This window comes from Cinclus cinclus, chromosome 1 (assembly GCF_963662255.1).
Source record: "Cinclus cinclus chromosome 1, bCinCin1.1, whole genome shotgun sequence".
NCBI lineage: Eukaryota > Metazoa > Chordata > Aves > Passeriformes > Cinclidae > Cinclus > Cinclus cinclus.
The window spans coordinates 135,851,290-135,864,563 of NC_085046.1; the positions used below are offsets into that span (position 1 = coordinate 135,851,290).

Below are 13,274 nucleotides of genomic sequence, written 5' to 3' on the forward strand. Positions count from 1 at the left end.
CATGGGCAGCGTTTCCCAATCCTGCTTCATGGTGTTATGCAATTGTTTATATGCTTTGAGAAAACAAATCTGAATCACACTTGCATAGCATCTGACTAAGCAAGATTTTCTGAAAGGAAAAAAAGGGTAGAAGTAAAACATCCAAGTTTTGTTTACTGCTAATTTATCTATGTCAGTCTCTGAACTGAAGGAGAAAGGAAACACCTGCAACTTTTTGTTGTTTTCCTGTAAGTCTTAAGAGTAGCCTGTATATAACAGAAGGAATATATCCAAAGAGATAACAGATCTAGAAAAAATGTTTTAATTGATTACTATTGTGATGGTAATAACAATATAATTCATAAAACTATTATCCATGAAGACACAAATTACATGAAGTTCAAATGAATTGTATGTTTCAAACCCCTTCATTATAGTTCTGGGAAGAACTGACTTTTTGATGTAAGAAAATTACGAAAAAAATGTACCAAGGAAACATGAAATTGGCTAATGAGGCATTTAAATACAGTGCCCAAATTTGAATGGTCGTCTTGCCATGATAATTTTTTTGTTTAACTCTCTCTCTAATGCTCATGGTTGGACCACAGGGACTGTATATTACTTTTAAGTAATATACATAGTAGAAGGAATAAACAATTTAAACTCCGGAGTAACAATAGTAATAATAATAATAATACAATGTTAAGCCAAAATAAAAAAGAACTTTATTAAGATAGGAGGTTTAATTCAAACCATACTATTAATTATTTCATAAGGGTTCTAGACTTAATGGCAAAGTCACTTTGAAAAAATGCTGTTTCTTCAATCCCCTCTTACCTCATTTAGCTACTAATTAAAAGTACAAGAGTTTTCTGCATATAATAATTATCTTTTATCATCCTACTAGTAAATGTTAATTTTTAGATCAGATGATTAATCACTTCATTCATCTGAAACAAATTATCACTTCAGTTTACTGAATCATATGGAAGAAATTAATATTTGAGTAATTATTTTTCTTTTCATTAGTAGGCAAACCTGAAAGAACTCTCAGTGGAGCATTTAAAAAAAATTGAAATAATTCCTCACAGTCAAAATCATTGAAAAATATATAAAGGAAATCTGTGAAAGGAAAAAATGAAAATATTCCAGCCATTTGAGAGCAGTAAATATGAGAAACAGGACTTCATCAATATGATCCTTATAGTAAGTAGAACTACTTACCAGTTGCCAGTCTGGCAACAGATATGTTGCCAATCTGCCTGAGTCTATAACTGAAATGTGAAGTCAAAACCTAGGGAGAGTTTCAAGACTCAAATGAGAGACTTTTTTGGTTTTGAAGAAAGCAAATCTTGCATAACAATCAGCTTGTCATTTCAGGATCTACAGTCCTTTATAGAAAATGGGAATGGGAGAAAGGAGCATGAGAACAGGAGGAACAGATGGCTTTGGGAAATAAACTTTTGACTTGGTGATTCAATAATGAGAAACCTTACAATAACACAGGCTTTTTAGAAGCCTATTTCTAATTGTCTATTATACCTTCTAAACAGTGCAAGAGGTTGTTTACCATTACATGCATTTTAAAATGACAGGCCTCTCCAGGCCTCAAGTATTAAAGCAAAAGGCAGAGTCTTCCATCCAATGTTACTTTTAATACGTACACTGTTAGAGTGGAATTTGAGGTGTGAGAGTCAGAAGAAGAAAACTACATCACTCTGACATCATCCCAAATATTTACACAAACTGGACAGTTGTGGTACAGGTGCTTTATAAGAACACTGTCTTGCATAGGTCTCTCCCCATGTCAGTAACAAAGTTTGTGTTTGCATTTTTCCTCTCATGCAACTCTCATATAATTGGTTAGAGCTGGGCAAGTCTCATTAGCCAAGTGTTGGTTTCAGGGAGGTTTTACCCTTTCACAAAATACAGGTATATGTATATGATTATATTTACGTATATGTATCCACACACACACATATATATATATACACTAATTTTCCTACTCTTCCCATTCTTTCTTTATCTATTCATCCCTTTTAATCACCAAATTATATGTTCCTCCTCCAGTTTCCTGCCTTACTGACGTACTCTAGGTGCTACCTCTCAGAAACAATAGGACTGTCAATCTTCTGTTGTTTCCCTGACGGCCTCCAAAAACAGAAATTCAAGATCTTCACTAAGTAACAACTGAAAGCAATTTAGTTCTCACCAAATAACCATATTTTAACAGTCTTTTAATTACTTCCCAAAACACAATTCAAGTTCTAAACTCTTCTAAATAAATGGGATTGTTTTTTGCCACAAAATATGGGCAACGATTGACTTACAAGTTTGTTTTTTCCCCCTTAGAGAATTCATTCACATTTTCCCAAAATTTACTTATGTTATCAGAGCAGAAGAAATTCCTCTTTATCTAAAATTCAACTAGAAAATTTATTTTAAAATTAATATAGATAAACAACTGGATACAAACAGCAAATGGCTAAAACCCGCCTCCCTTTTTTTTCAGTAAAACAGATTGTTCAGGGATTCTGTTTCCAGGCATGTGGAATAATCGGCCAGTTCTGCAATCAGGAATACATATGGAAGAAACACAGAAAAATATAGTGGGGATTGAAAATCTTTTTATTTGTTTTCCAAACAAAGGAAATTAAATAGAAATCACTGAGAGAAATCCAGTATGTTTGAAGTTTGTATCTGTGTACACAGTGGTGAGCACAAATATTTGAGTCAATACAGGTAATCTTGCTTTAGAGGGAATTGGCTAATATCCAAAGGAATATAATGAAGAGGAAAAGTAAGAAAAATGTATTACAATTATGTAAACAGGGCCTCACAGCAAACCATTTTATAAGCAGAAGAGGTTTTGTAAAAGAAATTTTTGCTGTTCCTTGATCCTAGTCTGATGCTAATGAGCTCCTTCCTTGAAATATATCAAAATATTTCAGGATGGATACTTGGCCATGGTCACGCTAACTTTTCATGGTATTCCTGTCCATACCTCTCTGTGTCTTACTGCCAACAAGTAAAACATGTATCAGGGAGAAGGCATTTCTACAGTTGTTCTGTTAGTATGATTTTTGTATTGATTTTTAGAGCTACAAAATAGGAAAATGCAGTGGAGGGAGGGAAACATAGCAAAAAACCTTAATCTTCTAAAACCAAAAAAACCCCACAAACCTCAAGAGAAAGGCCTGGTCCTTGTAACTGGCTGGACTTGAAGACTAGGAAAGCAGCTTTTTTACTCATGCAGAGATTAACAGTAATAATGACACATTATTAAAATATCTTTGTGATAAGATATCCTAACCAATGGGGATGTAAGATTTTGCTATCATCCTTCCAATGTACTGCAATCGTATCCTAAGAAGTAAACCTAACAGAAAACAGAATTGCTCAGAAAATATGTCATCATTCAGTCTGCTCATTGGGACAGTAACAAGTGCTGAAAAACTTGTAAGCAATGCTTGTAATGTAGTCTTTCCTCCAATATTTGGAATAACCAGAAACCCAGACTAATTTCAGCTATTTTAACAACAGCCTTTTCTGTGAAGAAGATTTGATGATTAAATATTTGGAGCAGCTGGAGTCACACTGCTTAGAAAATAAAAAAATAAAAAAATAAAAAAATAAAAAATTACAGATAAAGTCTTTAGAAATCTTTCATCAATTCAATCACATTACAAATCGCAGTCAAATTATTTTACTTACTGGGGAACTGTGAATTTCTTTGATGACCACAGATGTGGTCTTATCATTCCACTTTGGGTTTAGGCCATTAAAAAGACAGCTCTACTAGTGCCATATGTTTATAGTGAAACTCAATAGCTCAGGCTATTTTGTAGTCTGTATTTAACTGATTATTATTATATTCAAACACATCATTAATATTTGAGCCAAAACTAATAATTTTTATTGAAAATATCTAAAAACAGAATGGAAAAAGTGACTTCAAATCATATGAAGCAACTAAATTCTTTAAATTTCATTTAAAAAATACATTGAATAGTTTGAGGTCCTTTAAATGTCACCCATGGTGACTTTTTTTATTGGCATCTGCTCGCTTGGCAAGCATGTTAAGCACTGAACCAATGAATGAAGTACTCCCCAGCTGTGAGTTCGAGTACATAAAACCATCCAGTTCTTCCTCTCAGAACCTAGGAGATTCAGAGTTAAGTGGAAAGTGATGCAAAACGACCTTCTGGTACTTCTGTAATTTATATCATTAGTATCTCAATGGCACAAACTTGTCCTTGAATTAGAAAAGCAAACCAGAAGTTACTAGTTATGCAACTAATGGTCACCTCTATTCTTCAAAAAATCTTAAGCTGCAAGCTCCAGCTATTTTATGGAAAGCCTGTAGCACAGTAATGCTTGAAATGATGATAATAATATGATAATATACTTGAAATTATGATAAAAAGCATATTCACTATCTATCAGCATGTTTGATATACAATATTTATTGTATATTTATTGATATACGTATTTAAATGAAAGTAGTTAATATTATTTTGTGTTTGAAATACAATGGAAAATAAAAATATTTGACACAACCTTGTTAAAAGTATCAAAATATTCAAAGGAATAAATTCTTACATTAAAGAATAAACAATTTTACAGTTTGTATATATTTCTTAAATTCTTGTACTATAACTGTTTTTATGCCAAATTCTGAAAATATTTATATTTTAAATAGCACTTTTAGGTACATATATATTCTGGAGAAGAGAATACTTAATACTCACTAAAGTTCCCTCCAAAACCACAATAAAAATTATTTCCAGCATATAATCAATCCTGCCTTTCATTTTCCTTTCTCAGGTGGAAACATAAATCCATTAGGTAAACATTCTAAAGACAGGCTATATAGGCCATGGCTTCTCTACCTGTAGAAAAGCTCACATAATGAAGTCCATCACCTGAAATTCTTCTTAAGCATGTGTCCAACAACACTTTGAGAAGGAGAGATAGTATTGTCAAATATACACTTAATAATAAGACACACATTTTGTTCACCTCTGCCATTAGGTTTAAAATATTTGAGGGTGAATCATCCAATCTCAAGCCACTAAATGATTGCTCACTGAAACATATCTGAAATTGCCAGCTTTACCTCATATGTATAAGATAAAATCATGAAGTTATATGTGTATTGCGGGATATGATTGCAGGATGGATGGAGATCACATATGCAGTAATGTTCTCTAATTCATTTAACCTTTTGTAGCTTCCAGAACAAATATGATAAGACTGTGCTGTTTCTTTTACATTATAAATAAATTGTTTCAAAAATTGCAGAGAGATATTTTAAATTGATTGAATCACACCATGGGAATATGTATTTGTATTTGTTGATTAGAGCAAGGATCTCAATGTCTTCGATCAGATATATATTTAATTAGGTGTATAACTAAAACAAAAGGAAAGGTACTCTAGCATAGGATTCAATTACATGTATGCACATCTATTTGCTTTGCATGGAAGCTGAAAATTTATGTGCACATAAATCTGCAGTGCTTATGGGTGGCACTTCAAGACATTTACAGATTAAGATCATCTCCACTTGGATCATACAGATCAAATCACGAATCTTGTCACTGTATCTGACTCCAAAAGTCCAGAATTTATATTTATGGATGAAGATTTTTTTAATTAAGATTTTCTTTTCCATTTAGTATGGAGAAAATAGATATCTAAACTATTTATTTCTGGTTCAACACCAGTACATTCTTTTCTTGCTAAATTGTGCGGAATACAATGAGCCAGATTCTACCAATTTTTATCGTATTCATTATATAACTATACAATCTTCTTACTTTAACCAAGAAATGAACCATGCCTTTGTACGGTTAATTCTATGCACTGTAAATTTCAGAAAAATTGCTCATTTATCATATTTAATCAAAATAATAGTGGAAAATAAATTCATACTCAATCATTCAATGCACATTGAATGAACATTGAGAATATTCAATTTCTATTGTGGTAGGAGAGTGCATTAATTTGTTTCAAGCACAATGCACATAACCTACATATTTTTCTGGCTGTAAGCCCTGATTCCATACTTAACCCTCTTCGGTGCTCTTCATTAACTCTCAAAATTAAATTTTAAAAAGAGCCAAATTAAAGGACATCCACCTATCATGTTAAGTCCACTCAGTGAATTTTCAAATTAAAACAATATTCTGGCAATGAAATAAATTAACATAAATCAGCATTTACAACAATGTTGAGAATGTTTCCATACTTAAATACTCATTTTCATTCATTCATTAAAATGAATTACTTCAGCAATTGTAATTAAATATTACATATAAATATTACCTTTATTAAGCTTATTATCTTTGTGATAGAAAGTACTTGTGTCTGCCTGATATCCTTTGCACAATGATCTCTCTGTTCTGGCCAGGGTTTCTAAAGTTTATTATAGATTAAACTCCTGCTTATGTATTTTTGAATTAAGCTTAATTAGCTGACTGGAGAAAATTGAAGAAAAAGACTGCCACAAACTTTTCAATGCTAAGCTCTTGAAGTTTAGTTTCAGCAATTTACTAAGAGTCATACTAATGTCATTAGTACAAGATCCTTTGAAAATATTGCAGTAACAGAATGGTGTTAAGAGAAATGACAGCATGGGAATAGCGTTAAAAGAATACCAAGAAAAAAGGATGAGGTGAGAATTTTTTATCAACTATTGGTATTACTTATACAGGCAGGTACTTCCTCCTATTGTTCACAATAAATATTTGTATGTACATCCTCAGTATTCCATGATGTTCACTCTATACTTTAAATAACTGAGAAAGCAAACCAGAAAATCACATTATTCTACTAAATTGGATGTTATTAAATGTCTAGATTAAGTGATAAGTTTTTAAATATTTTAGTTTTTATATTAAGTGCCCTGTATTTTTCACTTCTTCTGTTTTTGTGCAAAATTTTTTTGAACAAGTACAAAAATATATACTTTAAAAAAAAATAGTTTTATGCTTACATAAAATGTGCAGGTAAATGGTCCCTTTTCTTGGAAGTCATTTTGATATAAAGTCGATTTTTGGGGGAGAAGGAAAGGCGAGCTGACTTACGTTTTATAAAATATGGGGTACAAGCTGGATCATTGTCTCTTTCTTCTGAAATTAGTGTCTTGAACCTTTATACAGTTGGATAGAGGTTCTGTAGTATTTGGAGCAGTCTTTGTGGTTTTGTTCCATCTTGTTGACAAGTAGTCATTGTTTGAACAGTGCAGTCTCACAGACTTTGAAGTGGTTGCTTGTATAAAAAGAGGCTAGGAGCAGAATCAGATTCCTGCCTATGGTGACATTTTGATATTTTAGATCATATTCTTTCATTTCTATCTCCCATTCAGCAAAGTATTGCTTAATTCAATAATTGTTTAGTTTATGTTTAAAAATATTGACGCTAGCTATTTAGCCAGACATTTCCATTCATTTCTACTTAAGATGGAGAGTTAAACCCTCCACATTTTAAAAATGTCAGTCCATATGCATCTGCCACATTTCTTAAATTATATTAAGATGTACACAACAGTGATGATGGATTCAAGTTATTAAAACAAATGTTTTACTGTAATTCTGCTAAGTATTATCATAAATACAATTTCGTTCTCATTCCCTCTTGATGTGAGGTTGCCATTTGGCACATTCTGCTCCATAGGATCTGTCCTTGCCTATACTTTTCTTTCTAAATGTAAAATGAGTTTGCAATCAAATCAAGCAGTACTGAAATAACTTTACTGTGACACGACTGCTAAGGTGTCTAACAATTGTAGATGCAGAGAGCTGTCTAAAAGAAAACACATGTTGACACCACTGTTGGCGCTGTGTCTATTTTCACTGGTAGAATAAAATCTGTCGGTTTACCTTCCAGTAATTGGCAAAAAAAATCATCCTTTCAAGGATATTATTAATAATAATTACAATAATCCCAAAGTTCAGCTGTTTGGTTTTACTTTTTTTTTTTTTGCTATATTGCTAATATGGAATAACTCAGGTTTATATCCCAGAAATTCAAGACAAGCCATGAGAAAAAGCAGAAAATGTCATAAATGTGTCTGTGAATATAAGACAATTATGCAGGAATTGAAGAGAATAGTGGAATGAAATTTCCCTGTCCACAGTAAACTAAATGGATCTACCTTCATTGCCATAATTCTAAGAAGTATTGTCCCAAATTCGCATTCTTATCAATAAAATTCCTACAATTTTTTAGTATTGTATTTTCCAGTACATGTAAAGCAAACATTTCCATGGAAATCATACATTTTCCCAATTAATGTTCAGCTTCTGGGTAGGAAGAGATCATTCTGATTTAAATTTCATAATTTTTGATCTCAACTGAGAAAATACATTTGTTTTCTGATAGCATAGCTGAAAGCCACACTAACCCACCTTACCCTGTATGTTCAATCTATCTTTTTGCTCTAACAAAAAGGAAATCTCTTTCCTGAGGCCAACTAATATAAAATCTATTTTACTGTTGAAAATATTTATTTTAAAAAAAGAGGTATAGATGACACCATTATACGGAGTACAGCATAAAAATTTGGTCATGTCCATCAGAGAAAAAAAAAATCTCAAACAGCTGTATTTTAATTGTAACCAAGGCTGTATTTCAGGACTGAATAATTAACAATCATTACACCACTTTAAAATGTCAGTGGGAGAGTGTCAAAGAAGCTGAGTCTTCCATGTTTACAAAAGATTTTGCCTGTGGCACGCTGTGTGCTTTTCTGAATCATTTATCTTGTAGCTTAAACTTGTCATGGTATGAAATATTGCTACTATGATTCTGCATGACAGAATAATGAAACACTGAGAAAAAGTCCACATTGAAATGACTTTTCCACAGAATTTTTGACTTGAGAATCTGAGAAGCTGCAGATGAGATAGGTTTCTTTTCAGTCCATCAGAAACTAATCCAGGCCAATGAGTTTCATCCTACACACTGAATATGCTATTACATTGTTTCTGGGTTTTGTCTATATTGACCAGGTTTTCACTTATTTTTTTCTTCTCTGTTTTTTTGTTTTGTTTTGGTTTGGTTTTTTTTTTTTTTTTTTTGGTTTTGTTTTTTTTGTTTTAAATAAGTTCTCATGTACTGTATTGGATGCCAAAAACAGTCTTGAAGAGTTTCCATTCAGCAAATATTTGATTGCTGTATTTCACACTGAAAGTTGGAGCCATAGAGAAGATGACAGATTTGTTGTTGTTTTGTTTAGGAAAATTAAATTATCTTCATGTCAGCAGCTTTGTTGGAGTACCTCTTCATTCTCAAAAATGGTATTTTGACTTTCTTTTATTGTGAATAATCTCTGTCAAATTATGTGATGCCCACTACAATGTGAATTGAATATGAAATCTAGGTTTTTTTTCTTCCACAAAGGCCAGATTTTTTTGTGACCATCTTGTCAGTGATCCCTACATACCAAGAATTGTAAGTGTAGACTCTCAATGAAATATCTTCTATTAGGACCCAAAACAACAGTTACAGGAACAAAATTCCTACTTGCTTAAATTGATCTGAAAGACTTCAGCATTACAATTTTATGGCTATTATTCTCTGAAACTGTACTTAAATATATTTTGATGAGTGAGAGGTAAAAGCTATTAGATAAAACACATTCATTACTCACACTGTAAAATTTCAGACCGAGACAAATAATTACATCAAATGTAAAAAACTTCAGTTAACTCAACTGTCAAAATTGCCTTGCCTTTCTTATGGGTTTTACTGGAATAATTTTATTAATGATAGATTACAGTAAGAGCCCAGGTCAGGAAAAAATCTATATTAATAACTTATCAAAAAAATTTTACACCAGCATTCAATTCAAAGAAAGATTCAGATTTTAAAATGTGAGCTTCTGGGTGTGAGGAGTTCTGCTTCCTATCACTGTATGAATATCATTGGAAAAAAGCAGCTAAAATGGAAATACTTGTTTTGTTTCATTGTGTCATGACATCCTCATTTTGAGTGGTTACTACCAGATATGTTTTTTACCTTTCTCTTTCAACACACTTTTGTTTTCTGCATGCACAATAGTGGATCAAATATGATATGTGATATATTCTACAGGTACCTGAATTAATAGATAAAATACACTATTTAAATACAAGAAAAAAAGTAAAGGTACATCCCAAGGTAGGACAGACAGAAAGATATTCTGGCATATTTATATTCCACAATATGTCACCAAATCCTTTCCTGCTAAGGTTAAGCATACCTAAAAGTTTGGGTATTTTTGCATCCGCATTTCTTTGTCTAATCACTGTGAAACAGTCAAACAGAATTCCTTAATACTGTTACTATCATGCTTCATGTGTAAGAAAACCAGTATTTCTCAAATTATTCCAAAGAACTATACAGAGCAGTGGGATTTTTCCCCATTTCCATGTGTTGTTTAGGGAAATCTGGCTTTATTTCTGGAAATTACAAAACTACATTTCAATGCAGAATGTCAAAAATATGAAGTACAAAGAACTGAACATTTTGAGTCCTTTACTGTAGTAATTTTAAGGCCTTACATGTTGACATCTCTTTCATTAAAGATGATATTAAATCAGTAACTTCAGATTTGATGAAAATGGGAGGATATAAGCTTTACAATTTATCTAAAATTAATTAGCTGTGTCAAAAACACATGCTTATAATAGCCAGAAATAAATCAAGAATTGCTCAAGTGTTTCATTTCTTCTTAATATTTTGGAATAAGGAGAGATTGGCATGACTTAGGAGACAATACTTCTAAAATCCTATTTATTTTGTAGTAGTCTATGTACCTCTACACTATACACAAGGACAAGCTAATTGGATACTAAGGGAGTTCGGGTATCATGATTATGGCAGACAGACACACAGCAGCTGAAGCACTGTCTTTAGTCTGGCAAAGTTGTTTGCAGAATCAATGTGAAGGAAGGTTGAGAAATACCCACCCTCATCCCCAGGCACTTGTTATTTGACTTATTCAAATGTGAGCTGTGGGTCAGAATGAACTCTTGCTTATCCAAGCATAAATCTAAAGCATGGATATTTAAAGTCTAAATGACACTCAATATGTGGCATACTGCTTACCAAGAAGTCAAAGTGAACAAAAAAAATCAGCTGTTACCATAGATGTTTAATAATAAAGTGAAATAAAATAACTCATAAATCCAGGGAGATAAAACTCTTCATATGGGACAGAAGACACTATTAAAATATTTGTCTAGTCAACAGAAAAAAATGTTAGCATGGAAGAGAAGTTTTGATGGAGGTTCAGAGAATCTACAAAACCCAAGCAGACACATGCTGCTCTAATTTCATTTGTCAATAAAGACTATGCCACTGCTTTATGATGCAGAGAAACCAATGTTTAAAAGAGCAACAGTACCAAATATTTAAGATAAATATTGTTTCCTCTGCTTACATGGACTTACTGGAATTTTGTAGAGCATAGGCACATGACCTTGGAGGAAAAGAAACCTTAAGTGGTACCACTAACATATTTGGTTAGCATCACAGTAGTACTCTGAGTTATATGCTAGTTATCCCAGTGAGACAAAAATAATGAACACTAATTTCAAAAGATAATGGCAAACATAAGCGTTCTGAGAAAATAATGCACTATAAAATGATGGTGTTAATAGAAGTATCATCTTAAAACAGCTTATCACATTAATAATTTTATGTAAAAGAAACCATACAAAACATCCAGAATTGTTGAAAATATCCAAGCAACAAAAAAACATGAATGAGACCAGACCTACTTACCAAATTCCTTAGGAACAGTGATAGAGTAAATACAGTTATGTCCAACACTGTAATTCTTGGGGTAGTTTGGTGATAATACAGTCCCTTCAGAACCTGTTGACCGGCTTCCACAGGGTGCTAGACAGTGAGGATAATCAGATTTTTAAAATGGAATATAATTTTAAAAATCAGTTCAAATTGTGTTACAAAGCAGAGTGACGTTGAATTCCCAGGCAGGTACATTTGTTGTATGTTGTCATATGATATTACAGGAAATTTTGTTACACTTCCACACTGTATTAAATTTGTACATGCTGTGACATACTGAGTATGTGCAATTTTCTCACATATCAAATGAGAATTGATGGCACTCTGCAGTTTTCCAGATCAATTATTTTTTCTTTACAATTTATAAACTATCTTAATGAAAGTAATGATGTAGTTTATATGCAGTATGCTATTATTTACAGCGTACAAAACTATTATTCATCCATAGGATGCCTTGTACTATGACAAGAGTATAGATTATACAGCCCCTTCTGCACATTAGTAAATTCTTACTCATGCCAATACACCCATCATGCAAAATAATCTCTACAACTACTGATACAAGAAAGTCAGGATTTCTTGATGGAACATGATGCATCACTTACATATATCTCAATTTTTTATAGCTTTATATATATAAAGTTATGAGCACATATTTTCCTTTATCACAGAAACATCATGTTTATGCTACCACAGTCAAAACACTTGATAAAATGGAAGATAGATGCTTTTTATCACAATAATGTATTTTTCTAAGGTTTATAACAAAACTTAGTATTTTACATTATTCAAAATGCCAAGCAAGAAACAGTGTTATTTCTTCTTTTTTTCATCATATGTACAAGTGCATATATATGAAACATTATTCAATGTTAGTGGTTCCCTATGTCTATTACCTGCTTGTCACTCAGATTTAGTAATTTAGGGCTTTAATTTAGATTTAGTCCTAATCTATTTTCAAGGCTATGGCATCGCTTTAGAATAATTTTTCTCTTTTGGACTATAAAACATTTTAAATTAGTTTAACATTAACTTATCTATTTAACAAATTTATTTCCTGTAAGACATAAATTATGAATGAAGTAGTAGTCAATATTTCATTTGTTAAGCACATCTGGGCTTTTTGTTTTGGTTTGGTTTGGTTTGGTTTGGTTTTTTTCTTTTTGTTTTGTTTTGTTTTGTTTTGTTTTTGTTTTGGTGGTGTTCTCCCAAAACATTAATACTTCATGCATTATACTAAATGGAGAAAATGATGGTTTTCTTACTACTATTCTGGAAGACTTTATCTCAGTACTTGTCATACTAAATACAAGATACTTATTGGTGTAGCTACAAATCATATATTTTAACACTACTTTTAGCTATTTCAAGCAAAATGTTTGGTGGACTATACCATGAAAAGCACACATCTTTAAAATGTAGCAAGCTAAGACCCCAACCTTTTTGAGAACAGATTTATTCAATTTGCATTGGCATGGATTCCTTTCAGTATG

At 32.0% G+C, this 13,274-nt stretch overlaps 1 protein-coding gene across 3 annotated transcripts in view; it reads right to left on the minus strand.

Moving 5' to 3' along the window:
* Positions 1 to 13,274, minus strand: part of CSMD3 (CUB and Sushi multiple domains 3) — a 590,741-nt gene that overhangs the window by 122,704 nt on the left and 454,763 nt on the right. For all 3 annotated transcript variants that reach the window (XM_062491358.1, XM_062491350.1, XM_062491342.1), the window contains one exon: positions 11,755 to 11,871. In XM_062491358.1, the coding sequence (XP_062347342.1) occupies positions 11,755 to 11,871 (117 nt within the window). The remainder of the gene's footprint in view (positions 1 to 11,754; positions 11,872 to 13,274) is intronic.